The sequence below is a fragment of the Podarcis gaigeae genome, assembly GCF_964106915.1.
Source record: "Podarcis gaigeae genome assembly, chromosome: 15".
NCBI lineage: Eukaryota > Metazoa > Chordata > Lepidosauria > Squamata > Lacertidae > Podarcis > Podarcis gaigeae.
Window position 1 is genome coordinate 44,654,494 of NC_139692.1, and position 17,793 is coordinate 44,672,286.

Here is a 17,793-nt window from a genome sequence, read left to right on the forward strand (position 1 = left end):
TGTGTCCCCCCCCCCCACCATCTCGCATTACACAAAATGCAGAAACCAAAATTATCTCAGGCAACCATCACACGTCCCCTGCTAAATCAGGGATGGGGAATCGGCAGACTGTCAGATGTTGCTGGACTCCAACTCACATCACGGCCAAAGATGATGGGAACTGTAATCCAACCAGCATTCAAAACTTGCCAGGCGCTGGGCGCACTTTGCCCCTGGCTGCTGGCCACTTGCACTGAAGTGAAGATGCCTGGGCGCCAGGATGACACCTGACGTCTTCTCCATCTGGAGGTGCCTGCCTGGGGATCCTTGGGTCTGGACTGTTTTCACACACTAGCAATGCAACCTGTTAAGATTCTATCTGTGATATTTTACCTGCACAATCAGAATGAATTTCAGGAATCAAAAAGTCATATTGAAAAATATGACTTTCAAGGCATCTGGTGCCCAAATGGCAACTAGGCATTTAGTTTTGGTGACTTTAACCCTGGTTTAAGGAGCCATTTCGAGCCTAGCGTATACATCTGAGTTTCTGACAGAGTCCAGTGTTATCCGGAGGACCACTCAGGCAGTGTTCAAAATCCCCCAGGCGCAAGGCGCATTTTGTGCCTGGCGCAGGACCAATTGCAAACAAGTGAAGATGCCTTGTTGCCAGGTTTCATGGCTGACATTGCCACCATCTGACTGGCGTGCAGCAGTTTTCTGTTCCTGCATGCTCACGCATCAAAAGACATTGCTGCATGCCAGCCAGCCTGCCAATCTGTGGCGATGTCTTGTTGCTATAATAAACTTCATTCGGGGAAAAGGCAACTGGACAGTGCATTGTGGTGACTGTAACCAGGGTTTGAAATTAGCAGAGTGCCAGGCGCATTTTGCGTCTAAAAATTCTCCATTTGAGAGCACCTCAAAAAGTCTGGGTGCCATTTTTGCACCTGGATGACACTCCAGGATTCCTGAAATGTAGGTGCTTTGAAGCCTTGAAGCAGGTGTTAAGAATAGACAATACGTTAAGGAGTTTAACAATGGAGTAGAGTGTTTTGAAAACTCAAGTATGGTACCAATATTTATATCGTCAACACCAAATTAAACATGCATTAACAGTGTTGCTGACTCCCCCAGTGGTGACTAGACATTCTGTTTTAACACCCACAACCCAGGTCTCAGAAACCATTTGGCTCCTAGCTTTCGTATCCCAGTTTCTCACACTGACCGTAACTTAGATTCAAGGTGCCATTTGGCGATAAGCTTATCTACCTGAGTTTCTAATACTGCACCCCGACACTACAGATCTGCTTTACACCCACAATATATACACACATGAAAGGCTCAGGGAGCTATGGACACTTCTGATCCCAGAGGCTGGACCCACAATTGCAACAGCCACCTGCACCTTTGCCGCTGTCCTTACAGAGGCGCTGGGGAGTGGGGCAATCCTGCAGCGCCTTCTCCAGGAAGCGTTATGGGGCAAGGCAGGGGGAGCCCTGCCTGGGCTGCAGACTGAGATGGCAGCTCTGCTTCCAGCCTGTCATGGCAAGCCCCCCCTCCGCACAAGTCAGGCCCATGGAATGAATGGAATGCAGTTTGTGTCGAGATCTGGCGAGGGTGGGAAAGGGGGAGAGAGCTGACTTCAGTCCTACTTTCCACAGTGGGGAGGAGTGGCAATGCCAGCGTGTGGAGAATCTTGCTGAAATTCCTCTCTTGCACGGGACCCAAGTGTGGGAGAGGGAAGCAGAGGAGAGGAGCAAGGGAGGGAAGAAAGAAAGAGCGCAGGGCCCTCTGCAACAATGCTGGCAATGAGAGGAGAGCAGGAAGCACCCAGGGACAAAATGTCAGGAGGGAGGCTTTCGTGCTCCCAGAGCCCTGAGTGCCTGGAACAAGACGCAGCTGCTGGTTCTTCCTGCCATCCCCACATGGGTGGAGAAAGCTGGAAACCTCCTTTGTCCAAGGAAGAGCACAGGAACCCCCCAGCCTCACAAGTCCCAAGCCCTGAATCCCTACAATTCAAACTCCAGATGAAGGTGATGGACTATATGGGATTGGCAGAAATGACTGGCAGAATCCGAGACCAGGGAGAAGAGTCGGCGGAAGAAGACTGGAAGAAATTTAAAGACTATTTACAGAAATATTGCAAAATTAATGAATGTTAGAATGATGTCGGATAGAAACTAAGTGGTTTCCAGCTGTAATGTTTTAAGAGAATATGGAAAAAAAGCTTTAGAAGCAGGTTACAATTTATTGATAAGGATTTGCTGAACTAATAATCTGAATTGGAATACAAAAAAGGGAGGTATGAGGAGGTCTGGGAAATAAGTTAACGGAAAATAAGTAATGGAAACTTTGTGTGTTTTTAATTATTTTTATTTTTGTATTTTTGTTACTTTTTCTTTTTCCTTTTCTTTCTTTTTGATTTTTATTGTATTAATACTGAAAACTTCAATAAATATCTTTAAAAAAAAATACAATTCAAACTCCAAGGCAGTAAGTGGGACCCAATTCCCAGGGCTGCGCTGAGTTGCAGGCCTGGAAAAGGCTGGGATTTGGAATGTTTTATGTCCTGTACGTAAATGATTTCTATTCTTAGCAGCCTTTCCCCTCAAGAACCTTCTTTCTCTCTCAGCAGAAGAATCTCCCTTGCCAAATATAAAAGTGTCTCAAGTGCTCTTGTTCCAGAGGACTTCAGCCCCCCACCCAGGAATTTCCCATGCCCCCTTCAGCTGCCACTCCCAGCAAACAACCCACAGATGTGGGTCCAAGCCCCACCCCGGAGGGCAGATGGTCCTTCTCTCTCTGACATGCCGCATTCTCATCCCACAAGCGGGGGGAGAGGGGGGCAAGGCCAGCCAGGGACAGGCGACTTCCTAAGGAGCCACTCAAGCCAGCTGGAGGGTTTGCTCTTGACAGAGCACACACAGGGATCCCAGCAACCTTCCTGAGCATAATGATGGCGATGGTGAGGGAAAAGACACATTCAGGCACCTTCAGTTTGCAGCATATTCATGCTTATCGCCTGGAGTAAACAATGTCCTGTTTTGCTTCTCAAAGGCACCAGAGGAGAAGAACAGAAGGAGAGTCTGCTGGGCCAGGCCAACAGCCCACCTAGTCCAACAAACTGCTCTCATAGGGGGCCAACCAGATGCCCATTGGGGGAAGCCCGCAAGCAAGATCCAAACACAAAACCCTCTCCCTTCCCACAATTTCCAGCAACTGGTATTCAGAAGCATCACTGCCTCTGACCGTGGAGGAAGAACACAGCCCTCCTGGCTAGTGGACATCGATAGCCTCCTTCTCCTCCTCCATGCATCTGTCCAAGCCTCTTTTAAAGCCGCCCACACTGGTGGCTACCCCTGCCTCCTGCAGGAGCGAGTTCCACAGGTTAAACATGTGGCTTGTGAAGGACTTTCTTTTGTCTTCCCCAATTCACTGGATGTCCACAAGTCCTTGTGCCACGGGGGAGAAAACCCTCTTTTGCCAATATGCAAAACTCCCTATCATGTCCTGCCTCACTCACTTACCTAAACCAAAAAGGCCCCCCAAAGTTGTAACCTGCCCTGATAGAGGAGTCTCTCCACACACACCCTGTTCACTTTGGTGCCCCCCTCTCCTTTTAAAATCACTATTCATTGTTATTACCTGCAGTCCTGCACAGCAGCTTGAGCCCACAGCATTTCACAACAAAACATCCCCCTGGCCTTCAGTTTTGGAGACCCCAGTGAGAGGCTAGCACTTCCCTGACCGCAGGAGCAGATTGCTTTGTGACAGAAGGCAAAAAAACAAACACAGGTGATCATTTGTTGCACTATCCACAAGTTGGCAGATTCCTTTGGGAGGGGGTCCCTCATTTCCAGGGCTGTGTTCATAATAAAAGTTCTCCATAATAAACACCATTCTCCACCAAATGTGTTTGGCTACCTTCTTCTGAACCCTTTCCAGCTTGAAAAGACCCTTTTTAAGGCAGGGCAACCAGAACTGTACACCATATTCCAAATGTTTTGTATAATGGTACTGGGAAAGCGGGAGTTTCATTTTCAATCTCTTTCCTAATGGCCCAGGCATGGCATTTGCCTTGTTCACGGCTGATGCAGCACACTGAGTCAACATCTTCACAGAGCTATTTGCTATGTCCCAAGGTTTCATTGCTGGTCAGTCGTTGCCAGTTCAGACGCCGTAAGAGTAGATGTGAAATTTAGATTATTATTTTTTTGCCCCAACATGCATCACCTTCCATTTGCTTACAAGGAATTGCATTTCCCATTTTACATCCCACTTGCTCAGTTGCGGGGAGGGGGGTGGGAATTAGTGGGAAAGAAAAGTAGGAGAGAGGACTCTGCCTTGCACATCCTGCACAGAGAGAGAGATGGACCTGAAGGCTGAAGCACTCTGCATTTGAATCCCCGCGCAGCCAGGTGAACATGAACCAGGTGCCTCCTCTCAGTCTAATCTACTCCACAGGATTGTTGTGAGAATAGGATAAGCCTCTGCCTGCTCACGCACACACTTATTGAAGGAAGAGCAGGCTGAATGAAAAAGCACCTGAGTTCAAGGAAGGGAGTGTTCACCAAGCTTTGTGTACAACCAGCCAGCGGGCTGCCCCTCCTTGTGGGAGATTTTGGCTCTGTTGTGACAAGCACTAGACAAGGATGCAAATAAATGTTAGGCTCCATCTGTTTAACCTGGGGAGGAAGGGAGGCTGGGAGGGCAGAGAGACCTGCAGAACTGCATCTGAATACGCACCAGCCTCTTTCCAGGATTAGAACGGCACCCTCCCTCTTGCATGAAGTGCTAACACTTCACTCTGCATTGTCTCAGGGATCCCTCAGTGGTTCTTCATTGGGTGAGACTCAGACAAGTGAAGAGAGGAAAGAGAATTGACTCAAAGGGCTCCAAAAGTGGTCATCCCCCCCCCCCACCTTCAAAATGGCAGGGGGGCAGGAGGCTCTGGGCGGGGAGAGGGGGCAGGAGGGAGGAGAAAGGATGCCCTGTGCTTTTGAGGAAAGCTCTGCCCAGGCCCAGCCAAATGCCACCAAGAAGCCGAGAAGGACCTGAGATGCAGCAGGTGGTGTGGGAGCAAAGCACACAGCCCAGGATATAAAAGGCAGTTCAATCTAAAACCAATAATCCACTCCCTTGGAAAAGCCACCAGGCAGGACTCCTGCCAGGCCCTCTAGGGAGGCAAGGGGAGGGGCTGGCTCCAGGATGCGGGGAGGCCCCATGGAAGCCCTTTACCTGTCAACAGGATAAGGGCTTCCACCCAGAAGCTGCTCAACTGGCCCCATGGGCAGCCAGCGCTGCCTGTTTAAACGACAGAAGCCAGGAAATTAGCCAGGCTGCAGCTAAGCGAGTTAGAGGCATTGTAAGCTTGCTCTTATGTTATTAAACCAAGCTGGCCAGGGAAACAAAGGCTCAGAATGTGCAGGGCAGGCATGATTTCGAGGACACCAAGTCTGGCCAACAAAATGCATTTTTCCTGCACAAAGAATGGCTCAGAACTGACTGCACCGCACCAGCAGCATCAGCCACTGGTGGCGAAGGAAGCCCACCCAGAACATCCAGCAAAGGCTTCCTGCTGGAACCACAGCAGAACAGGCTGCAGCTGAGACAGTCCCTCCCGCTGTGTCTCACTAGCAAAGAGTCACAGCTCCAAAGTCCTCCTGGGATCATCCATGAGCACCACGGAAGTGGACAAGGCCTTCCTCTCTCAGCAGCAGCAGCAGCAGCAGCAGCGCTGCACCCAGGTGCCCCTCCCTCCCTCAGAGGCACCACAGAAAGCAGAATCCACTTCTCCCAGCACTTCCGGACAGGCCTGAGAAAAGAGTTCCATTGCTCTGCTCCCCTCCATCGCATCCCGAGAAGCCAGCCATGGTAGTTTAGGTACCAGCTCTTCAGACCTGCAAGCTGGCACCAGCATCCTATCTGCAAATGTTCTGGCAACCTGACATATGGGGTTTTTTCCCAGCCCAACTCACAAATGTAAGATAAGGGTTTTTTCAAGTGCAGTGAATTCAAAAGCTGCAATCGGGAACCAATACTGCTCTCCTCCATGGCACCCAATTTCTGGGGGGGGGGGGACTCTGCAGATCTCATCCGCTTATCCAAGGCACAAATGGGCAGGGGTGAGGTGGAGAGAACCCATGTCTAAGAGCTTGTCAGGCAGACACAGACTGCCATGCCCTTATCACACCTCCTTGGCTGAGACCCCCCAACCCTCCGTTCCACTGCGCTGCAACTGGGAGCCAGGAGACCTTCAAGCAGCCTCTGCAGAGGTCACCTGCTATGCTTCCTTTCCTCTTTGCATCAAGCCACTCTTGGCAATGCTGCTTGTGACTAAGAGCTTCCATAACACTCATAAGCAACAGGAAATAAGAGCCCAGCAGCTCAGCCCAGAAAGATTAGGTAGCCCACCCTGAGAACAAAAAAATCCCCTTTGGGGCAGTTCTTGACTTTCCGCTCAGAGTCCAGCTTCCCTGACCCAGCAGCCACTTCTGTAAGTCAGGTCAAAACCCTGGGGAAGGGGGGAGAGTGTGTCTGTGTGACTCCTCCTAAGGCCACAGGGTTTCCCTGCAATCACCCAGCACTGGAATGCAAAACGGAATATGAAAATGTACACGCCTAAACCCTGAGCAGAGCAAGAATACCTTCCCCTCTCCCAGGACGCCCACTAAGTAAGCATCCCGCCTGCCCTTGCAGCTGTGGATTTGCTGACCTCAGGTCACTTTTAATTAATGCCAAATTCACTCCAAGGGCTCGGGCTGCTAACAACCTTGACAGAGACACAAGTTGCAAGACACCCATACAAAGGTGGCAGAGTCCAACTCATTTTCCTTCCCAAGGTCACCGGAGGTTTCATCCCTTCTGGCCGACCCTCACCCTCACTCCCACTGCACTGAACAGCGACCCCAACTCTCACCAGGCACTTGGAAAGCCACACACACACACACACACACACACACACACACGAATCTCCACTCCCTCAACAACACAACTGCAAGCCTGGTCAGCAGGATATACCTGCCCATTATGGGACCTCGCCTGGAGTTGAGTCCCAAGATAATCAAAGAAACACACAAACATAACACAGTATAGGAATCCTCCTGGCCTGCATCTGGGATTTGATGTTCCCATACACTGTTATATACTGCTTATACATATTTGTACTATATATGGCTCCATTCACATAACAAAAACTATCATAGAGATATCAAAGTTTTCAAAAGTAGGAGGTCCATGGCTTGGCTTTTGAAAAGTATGTTACTTTGGAATCACTTATAATGAGATTTTTTTTTTTAAAAAAAGAAATATTATTAAAGTGACTTGCCCAGTGGAAAGTTAAACATGGAAGTATAATATGCTACATATGGGAGCAGAGTGCTGCTTGCCTGTTTCCCACAGGCATCTGGTTGGGAGAAGGTGCTGGACCGGATGGGCCATGGGCCTGATCCAGAAGGCAGCCTGAGTGGCTACCCAGGAGAAAGTCCAGTTGAGGCTGAATCTGCCAGGTTGCCTTGCCTTGTCTTTTAACACACCCAGAGGCCCCTGCTGCACCCAGAAGGGAGGTGGGCTTCACACCTGAGCTCTGAGTGGGGCGTATTCACGTGTAGCTGCTGCCTGGCATACAGGACCGGGGTGGGGGTGGGGGGTGGCAGCAAGTGGGTATGCCGTGCCATGGCCTGCTTCTCCAGAGCCACCATCCCCCTGTGCCTCAGTTTCCCCGCCTTCCCTCCGGGAGAGCAGCCTCTGCTGCCTCGTCTTCTCCCCAGGGGAAGGCGCGCGTCTTCGGCGAGGAAGCGGCTGGCTGGCAGCAGACGGATTAGGCTGAGGAGCAAGAGCCACGCTTCGCCGCGGGCAGCCCAGATGCCCTTCCGCTTTCGGGCGGCGGCGGCGGCGCCCTCGCAGACCCGCCCCGCCCCGGGGCAGCCGCCTCCCTCCTGCTCCGGCGCAGCCAACTCCGGCGCCGAAGCGAAGTTGTTGTCGTCAGCGCCAGAGCGGGGCCTCCTCGGGAGAAAGCGAGACCCGCCGCCCCCCGGGACACCGGCCCAGCCCTCGCCGCGGGGAGCCCACCGGGGGGGGCGCATTCACAAGGGACACGCGGACACGGGACTCCTCCTCTGCACGTGGAGACCTAGCTCCTCAGGGTCGGAGGAGGCGGGGCTGCGGGCGGGAGGCGAAGAGGAGCCCCGCCCCCTCAGCCCCTCCGGGGGTCGCCGCGCGCGAGAAGGTCCCGCAGCTCCGCCGGGCTGCCTTCGCCCCCGTGGGAGACCCAGTCCAGCGGGCGGCGGGAGAGGCGCTCTGCCCATGCTCAGAGGTCCGCCTCGCCGCTCCCTCCTGGCCTACCTTGCTGAGTAAGCTGCTGCCGCCTGGCCCTCCCGCTCCGCCGCGCCCTCCTCGTGCCCCGTCGGCGACGGTCGCTCCAGCCGCTCGATCGGATCGGCGGCGGCGGCGGCGGCAATTGGGGCTCCCGTCACGGGCCGGGCGGAGCCGTGGCAAGGGCGGAGTGCGCCTGCGCGGCGGGGCTGGCGAACCGGCCTGGCTCGGGCCCTCCCGGGGGGGGCGGGGGCAGGAGGGCAGGAGAGCGGCCTGGCCACGCCCCTCCGCGCCTGCGCGACCCTCTCTGCTCCCCCGCCCCCGCGGGCCCGTTTGCGCGGGAAAGGCGCGCGCGCGAGAGAGAGAAGCCACCTCGGGACGGGGCGCCTCGGTGTCCCTGAGGGAACTTCCTCCGCCGCCCCGCTAGGTGAGGCGTTTCCTCGCCTCGGTCGCGCTCGAGGGGCCCTGGGGGACCATCCGTGGTGGAGCTGGAGGGCCTCTCGGCGGCGCTTGGGCCTGACACCCGCCCTCAGAGCCGCCCCCACTGCTGCCCGTCCGAGTGGGCAGCGCTGAGCGAGGCCTGAGCGGGTCCGAGGCGGCTCCCCGCGCAGTGAGAGGGATCCGGGCGAAGGCCTCCTCGCCCTGCTTTGGGCCGGCCGGCTCTTTCCAGAAGAGCCTCGTCCTTGTTGCCGGAGGGCCTCTCTGGGGCACGGCAAGCGGCGGAAAGGCCAGGCCTTTAATGCCGGCGGTGACTTTTAAATACAAGTTCTAACATTTGTCAACTCTTGGAGGGGGAAGAGAGCTTGGGATCTGCTCTGCTCACATGAAGAAAGCAGGAGAGCATTGCAATTCGCTGCAGCCCTTCCCAGGCGCCCACTGCAAGGAGAGCAAACGCCGACCTAGAAAATAGATGAGGGCTCTGCCATGCAGAAGACCCAAGGAGACTTTCAGTGGGATTTAGCCATATTCTGCGGGTTGCACAGCACATACACTCAGTGGCGTAGCGTGGGGGGTGAAGGGGGGCCCGGCCGCACTAGGCGCAACATCTGGGGGGGCACGCGCTCACACTTGCAGCTCTCTGCCCCTACTAAAATCCACGGGTTAGGGGGTGCAAATTACTTTCCTTGCCCCGGGTGCTGACAACCCACGCTACGCCACTGCATACACTATACTTAGGGGCAAAGTGGAAGGGTGAAAATTGCCTTTTGCAGTTCCCCGCCACCAGCAGTCTTTGCCTTTGCCTTGTGGTTCATTTGAGCCTAGCCCTGCTTGCAAATCTGACCAGTTTACAACGTGTCAGGCTCTGGCAGTTGGCAAGTCCACGGTTTGTTTGTAAAAGGTTGTGGGTTAAGGCTCTGACTTCTCCAATGAAAGGTCTCAGGTAACAGAACTGTAAGAGACACCTGTCTGGAGAGTTGCTGCCAGTTAATGTGCCCAGTGTTGGGGCAGATGCAGCTTTAGCCTGTAAGGGAGCACCTTGTAACACCTATTTGCTCACTTTGCCTGAAGCTCTGGCAAATTTCTAACAATGATGGGGGATAGCGAGGGCGAGGACAGTACTGCACTGGAAGGATAAGACAGCTTAGGATAAGACAGCTTCCAATGTAAGGGTAGCTGACAGGCTTCTGATAGGGTTGAGTCTTGCCTGTTTTCAGATGCTCCCAAGTGAGCTGTTGGCAGCTAATAGAGCAGTAGAGGGTTATTTTAGTAATAAAACATTTCAAGTTTCTTATTTTGAAGCATCTGGAGACAGGACATTTAAAAGTGCATTTATGCTCACAATGACAGGCTCTTCAAACTACACAGCTCTTATTCCCCAAGAATCTCGAGTGTCGTATTCAGAATAGTAGAAGACTGTTTGTGGGTTCCTGTCAGAGCTATCTGCAGCACTTCAGCTAAGAGGTAAATTCTGTGTTGCTGACCTGGTAAGGATTTCTCCCCCCCCCCCCCCGAAGTCACCAACAGTTGCACATTTCTGTTATTTTTAGAAGGACCTAAAGTAGAGACATCACCTTGCCAACAAAGGTCCGTATAGTAAAAGCTATGGTTTTCCCAGTAGGAAGTGAGAGCTGGACCATAAAGAAGGCTGATCGCCAAAGAATGGATGCTTTTGAATTATGGTGCTGGAGGATACTCAAGAGAGAGTCCCATGGACTGCAAGAAGAACAAACCTCTCCATTCTTAATGAAATCAGCCCTGAGTGCTCACTGGAAGGACAGATCCTGAAGCTGAGGCTCCAGTACTTTGGCTACCTCATGAGAAGAGAAGACTCCCTGGAAAAGACCCTGATGTTGGGAAAGATGAAGGGCACAAGGAGAAGGGGGTGACAGAGGACGAGATGGTGGGGCAGTGTTCTTGAAGCTACCAGCATGAGTTTGACCAAACTGCGGGAGGCAGTGGAAGACAGGAGTGCCTGGCGTGCTCTGGTCCAGGAGTCACGAAGAGTCGGACACGACTAAACGACTAAACAACAACAATGGACTCAAAAAAGCTGTGCTGCATCAAAGCCTTGCAGAGAATTCCAGCCCCCCCAACCCACAAAACAGATATGTCACCCAGGTCCCACATGAAGCAAGAAGTAAGAGTGCATGTAGACCCCATTACTCTGAACCCCACCACATCAAGTCACATCGCACACAAGATCACATGTATAACACAAACAGCAGTGCAGCACCATATCAGCTAAAGGAGAGATAGGCATTCTAGGGAACGTGCCTATTTTATAGATGGGGAACACTGAGGCTGAGGAAGTAAGCATGTAGAAGACATTTACCCCAGTTAATCTCATATTTAACCAATCCATAAAGGCAGTCAGGGCGGGGGGTGAGGAGGAAGGCAGAATAGAAGATGGCCTGGTGCTAGGGGAGAACGCAAGAGATTCATAAGAGAGAGTGGGTGCAGGGAGAGGGAACCAGGAGCTCAAAAGAATGCACAGGCTCCAGCATGTGGGGGTGGGGAGTCTGATCTACATGGCATTCTCCCAGCTACTCCCAGATTAAGTCTTCCAAGGTTGCCACAAGTGTCCTTCCAGCAGCAGCCTCCAGCCTTTTCATGAGTGGAACTGTTGCCATTGGACTACAGTGGTACCTCGGGTTAAGTAGTTAATTCGTTCCAGAGGTCCATTCTTAACCTGAAACTGTTCTTAACCTGAAGCACCATTTTAGCTAATGGGGCCTCCTGCTGCTGCTGTGCCACCGGAGCACGATTTCTGTTCTCATCCTGAAGCAAAGTACTTAACCCGAGGTACTATTTCTGGGTTAGCGGAGTCTGTAACCTGAAGCATCTGTAACCTGAAGCGTATGTAACCCAGTACAGTACTGGCAAGCCAACCCTGCTGCTGTCACCACAAGCTCCATCAGCAGGCTGTGGCAGCCCAGAATGTTACCCGCCCTCTGAGTCCTCTTCCCCACAACCATTGTCATTTCACATTGGCGCATTGGCTGGTACCACATGGGCACAAGAGCTGTCTGAGAGGGCAGAGATAAACAACCACAGCAGAGCCAAAGGGGGGGGGGGGAGAGAAATCCTGCCGTTATGACAGGGCCTAGCCCTTGTTACTAGGAACATCCTGGAGAGTGGGGAAAGAGTCCCAGGGTAACTTGAGAGCCAAATCTTGTCGCCAGAGAGCACAGGGCAAGGAAGACTTTCCCCTGTGGCTCCCACATTGGGTATAGCCACTAGTGCCCCACAGCCCAGCCCATGGTCCACCACAATAGACACTGGAGAAGACCAACTGCAGGCAGAGCAATAATCATTCATCTGGACTGTATAAAGCTAAGAGCCAACATCCTTTGGCAATGCAGGCTGTTAGCTTTTGGAGGTCCCAATAAAGCCAGAAACGTCCACTCCAACCTTTGTGACCTCTTGAATTTGGAATCCTTCCTATGTCACCTGTACAAAGAGTTAGAAACCTGCAGGCAACCTTAATTTAAAGCAACAGAGCAGATATTGGGAGAGATGTGTAAAGCCCAAACCAACAAATGCCTCCTCTTCACCCGTATGGTATTCCAGATCCAATCATTCACCAACATAGAGACTGCCTGAAGCCCAGCTAATTTTACACAGCTCTTGGAGCCTTTTCCTTTATGCCCCCGCCCCTGATACTTGACCAGCTTGACAGATTTCACTGTGTTTGCTTTTAACTTGCTATAGCATCAGTCCAGTGGTCTGAAATATGGACACCGTTGTCTCCTCCTTCCTCTGGCCTTGCAAGGGCCAGTTTTCTCAAAGCTTGAAGTTGTCACTGGGTATTGTCCTCATTCTCTTCACAAGCCATGCTAGACTGCCCCTTTCCATAAATGCAGCAGTTCCCTCGCACTGGTAGAACCCTTCCTGAATCGTGCCTCCCTCTTCAGGTTTGTCTGCGCCAAGTTACCAAAACAAGAAAAGGAAAGCAGGTTTAGGCAGCACAAGAAGAGTCATGCTTACAGGCTTAGCCCCTCGATCCTGACCAACCTGGCAAATCATTTCTCCGGTGGCGATAAGCTTGGTCCGCAGCTCCATCCTCCCAGGGTTCGGTCTCTGGTTTTCACCATCCCTCTGCAGCCGGCGGACCTCGAACAGTCCTGGCATTCTCTGAAGGAGCAGCAGCACAATAAACAGCCTCCTTGGCCCAGCAGCGGAAGAACTGGAGGCCTGTGTTTGTACAAGCTCTAGGTGTGAGCTCAAGCAACAATGCAGTTCAAGCACTTGTTTCCACGTCCTTTCAGTCGTTCCAAGAGCCTTTAATTTATGTCTTTGCTTATTGCTTTTAACTCCAGTGTTTCTTCTCTCAGACCCAGGGGACTCTGGAGACCTAGATGGACATCTGCAATTTTTGGCACCACCTTTGTGACCTTGGCTGTTCTGCCCTGAGAAGCTGCAGCGGAAGGGCTCTTTTCCTCCCTGGGTACATTAGCCCTCCTGGTCCCCCTTGCCCAGCCGGCGCCAGGTGTGTCTTTCTTTCTGTCAGACCTCTTCCTAAGGGGCAAAGCTTTGTTTGTGTGCTAATTTGGTAAATTATATGCACAACTTTTCACCCAAAGGCTCCTGAAGTCAGCAAGCCGTTTTATTCATAAAAAACAGCGGAAACATCATAAAAAGAGCTGCAAACACATAGTATATAAAAAAAGGCCACCACTGGCAGTAGGCAAATACATGACAGCGATAATCCAATCTGAACACCTGCATGACAGTCTTTACCAGTCTGTGAAATGGCCAGGGAGAAGAGAGGCTGCGCCCAAAGGAAGGAGGACCAGAGTCTGCACTGGTGCTACAGCCAAAAAAGACCCTCCCTGCATGTGAACAGCCTCAAGGTCTATGGATGAAGGACGATATACAAATTTAATAAATAATAATAATGTGGCCCCCTCCATGTTTCTGCTGGAGGGGAAGGAGGGATATGGAGCAGGGCCTCCTCAGCAGATCTCGGAACGGCAGGCGGGATAACCCGGTTTAACAACATTTGGGACTAGAGATGATAACCAGCACTTTGAACTGGGCTCAGAAAGAAATTAGGAACTGATTAAGAGGGAACAACAATTTGTCCTCTCCTTATCTGAGAGGTCTTCTATGTCATCAGCCGTTCCATGACAGGCATAAATTCTATATGCTCACATTTTGCCTGCCACCACATCTCAATGCTAACAAAACAAAACAAAAAAGCATTTTGAATTTCTGCCTGTTTTTATGTAAACCACCTTGGGAATTTATTCTGGAGGACATTATATTGATATCTATAAATAGATAGAGAGGAACAGAGGAAATCCTAAATCTCCACCAGCTGCAAAGCCCTTGTCAAAGATAGAGTGGTTTACAGTAGTTGAAATATGTGACCAAGACATCATGGGTGATGAAAGTGGCCAGATTTGCCTTCTCCAGGGCAGACACAGCAGCCAAAGCCCAGCTACTGCCAGCACCTGACCCCAGCCAGGCTCAAAAGAAGGAACACTTCCCCTTCCAGAACAGACTGTGTCACCGCTTCTGAGTCTGCTTATGTCTTTTCCAGAATAAGTTTCCCATTTCCAAAGCAAATTCCTTGGTGGAAAGTACTTGCCAACAGTTTCTCCTATTCCTAAAAACATGGAGCAGACTTGAATCTCTCTTTTCCTTCAGAAGTGGTTTAATGGATGTGCCTTAAGACCCAGGCTGAAACAAAATATAAGAACAGGTTTTAAGAAATAGATGTAAAATGGTGGAGGGGGGGACCAGGAACTAAACGAAGGTGGAAAGGAGCCAAAGAGCACACTGAGGAGAAAGGGAGGCTGGGACACAGCTGTCCAAATATATTCCCCGGAGATAAACAATCCAAAAATAAGACTAGTTTATTTTTGTTTGGAAAAATGTAATTTTAAGTAATTTATTTGCTGAAACTTTAAATGTTGAGGGGTGACGAGCATACCCAGAAATACATATGTACCGTATTTACTTGAATCTAATGCTCACGTTTTTTGGCCAAATTACGTTGCAAAAATCAAGGTGCATTAGATTCGATGGCACATTTACATTCGCCAGCAATTCCTTTTTTTTTATTTCAAGGTTCTGAAAATTGAGGTGTGCATTAGATTCAGTGGTGCTTTAGACCCGAGTAAATATGGTATATGAAAAAGAAAAACTCTCAGCTGTTACTCTTGGCTTTTGCTACCCATCTGCAGCCTTTGCTGATAAAATTGAGCTTATATTAGTGATAGAATCACTCCTGCTAAGGGTTCAAGGTGGAGTTAGGGTTAATTGGTCTGATTAATCAACTGAATCCTTCATCAGAGATTGAAATCCCACCTCTCTTAAAAATAGACTGGTATCAGAAGCTCAGCTGTCATGTACACTACCCAAACCTGGGTGGGAAGAGGCACCCTCCCCAGGTATCAAACTTGTGTTGAAAGAGAAAAGTTGCCTTCTAGTATAAAATAACAGTGTCCTTTCAAAGACTCCATGTTTTCCAAGATGTCTCACAGTTCTGAAGAATCTTATATTTATTTATGGAGCCACCTTGGCTCTGGTGTGTCACTGGCTGTAAGAGAGAGTGGCATAATCCCAAATGCAATGGGACAGTGAGGAGGAGGAAGAAAGGGAAAGGTTTTGAACTTGGTGGACTTAGGTAGGAAACCTATACAGAGGTTTGTTTGCAGAAATCAGTTAGTTTGGCATCCAGTGAAATAGCTAAATATACTTCAATTGTTGACAGTGCAGTTGAGAATGCAAGGGTGTCACAACTATGCTGCAGCCTCCCTCCACCTCTTGGTGGGGTGCCTGGTCAGTCCCCATTCAGGTTTTGAAGGAAGAGAGAATGAAGGAATGATCTGGTGGACATACACTACTGATTTCCTCCCACGCTGCAGTGTTACCCTGCAACTGCTTCCTGATGGGGAGTGCTCTGGAAATTCACCCGCAAGGGCTGTAACTGCCTCTTGGTGATGAGTCCCACCAGCCTCCGTGAACTTTGTCTCCTGCCCTTCAGAGAAACTGCCTTGCTTGGTCCACGTTCCAGGATAATCAGGTAAGACAGGAGACAATGTTCTGGGACTCTAAGGCTGGGCCGTTTCAAGGAAATCATAATTTAGTTTGCAGGAAGCAGTGGGGAAAGAAACAATGGCTCTTATCAGTGGATATTTTAGGGTCCAGAAAACATGCGAAATATCTTGGAAACATTTCCTGTTTACATAAAGCTGTGCTATGTAAATGCAGAGGTTCACTATTTATCCCCAAGAGAGGGGGTGACCATTGATGGCTCCTGCCTGCGTTAAGGGATGGAGAGGGGGGAGCAAGCTGCCTGAAGAAACCTGCAATGTTTCACTTGCTACCCCTCTGGCTGAATTGTCCTCAAGTGATTTCACTTAGGCAACTTGAAAGCAGACAAATGTTTTCTTTGAGAAACAGCCTATGGAAGACTGATGGAGCCAGCAGCTGCCAAGTATCTGACAAATGGGCGGCGGGGGGGGGGGGGGAGGCAGGGAAGGGTCATCTGGCAGGAGCTCTTCCTGCCCAAGAGAGAGCTTGGCCTTCCTCATCCACACTGGCAGTTGCAGCATGTTGGCCTCAGCAGGTATTTGTCTTTCTTTCATGCCATTGCTTGGGACACACATACACACACACTGGGGGTCCCCTTGCCATAGCATTTTACCCACATTCGGAAGCCACCAATCAGAATGCAAGGACTTAATTGTAGAGCCAGAGTCTCCAGCACCCCAGCCTGTCTACCCCTAACAAGGAGAAGCTTGAAGGAGCCTGCAGATTTTGAATTGTTGGAAGACGGGTGACTCAACCTCCTTGCCTAAGAGGAGTAAAAAGAGCAGGGACTGATTTCGAACGAAGGTTTGAACAGCCACAATCATGTGAAAGCCTCCCAACGCAGCACCGTCAAATTTGACCCACTTTAAAAGAAAGGTTGCTCCCAACTCTGCTAACATCATTAAGTCACATTACTTTTCCTGGTCACCCAAAGTTCCCTTGGAGTCTAGTTTTTCTGCTGCTCTTAGCTGAAAATGGGTGTATTCCCCCCACACCCTGCCACATGATGATTTTGGCTGTCTTTGGTTCTGAGGATTTCACCAAATAGCTGATAGTTAAGTTAGCAAAAACTCTTATTACAAGTCATTCCTAATGGTGGCTGGTGCCCCCACCCTCAGGCTCCCATTCCCTACTTGCTCCTGCTCCAATTCTTCCCAGCAAACAACACCAGCTACTTCTCATCAGAGTGAGGAGAAATGGCTGGCCCAAAGCCAGAAAGCAAGCCTATGGCAATTGGAAAAAAGAAAACCCTTGGACACAATCAGTCCATGACTTCTTGTTACTTCCCTAGTACAGCTTGGTACCTAAGACTTAAACAAAAGACAGTTATGAGTCTGTGGCTGTCTGATGCAGTGCCAGAAAAAGGACTCCTAGGCCTTAAGCAGTTGTGCAAAAAAGTTGCAGATTGATGTCGGTGCTGGGTGTTTACAGAGGAGCTGCAGCTTGGGTGAGAGAAAATCAGAAACACTTTGGGAAGAAATCCTTGAAAGATCATTCTGCTCTGTCCCAGGAGGAAAGACTCCCTCTGCCCCCTCTACACACACACATCCCTGCCCAACCCTCTAGCCTCTTTCCAGGCCCATGCTGGGAATTAAAACCCCACAAGTCACCTCATAGACTGCTCTCGTGCCTCTAACATGCAGCAGCCAGGCGAGGCAACTTTACCTGTGCTGCTGCCCACAGACAACAGTTCAGGAAGCTGAGAGCAGAGGAACCCTCACCCTCGCTGCAAAATCTTTCCCTGGCTCTAAAACCAGGAGGTTGGGAGCGGAAGAGAACTTGCAGAAATACTGTCTCATCGCTCTCAACACTGATGGCCCACTTTGCTGCCTCCAGGGCATGTGTAGTTGTCTGTCAATCATTCGGGTCAGGGGCCAACCGTCTTCTTGGCAGGCAGCCATAACTGGCTTCTAGGGCAGGGCTTTGTAGGAAGATTTCTGCAGGCAAGGAAGGAGGAAGCGAAGCAGTGTGGAAGCAGCTGTATCTGGAGGGTGTGTTGAGTGGGGGGGGGGC

The 17,793-nt window shown here is 50.8% G+C and overlaps 1 protein-coding gene and 1 long non-coding RNA gene across 3 annotated transcripts in view; one reads left to right on the plus strand and one right to left on the minus strand.

Moving 5' to 3' along the window:
• MYO1C (myosin IC) overlaps nt 1–12,993 on the minus strand; it is a 38,309-nt gene extending 25,316 nt beyond the window's left edge. The window contains exon 1 of one of the 2 annotated variants that reach the window (XM_083715044.1): nt 12,751–12,993. In XM_083715044.1, the coding sequence (XP_083571170.1) occupies nt 12,751–12,867 (117 nt within the window). In that variant the 5' untranslated portion in view covers nt 12,868–12,993. Of the gene's footprint in view, nt 1–8,325; nt 8,589–12,750 lie in introns of those variants that run through there. The other variant, XM_083715047.1, reaches the window with a different exon arrangement.
• On the plus strand, nt 8,617–13,321 carry LOC310832960. The gene is made up of 3 exons (XR_014558479.1): nt 8,617–8,722; nt 10,084–10,197; nt 13,071–13,321. It is a non-coding gene; the product is annotated as an uncharacterized lncRNA (long non-coding RNA).
• Nucleotides 13,322–17,793: the final 4,472 nt, after the last annotated feature.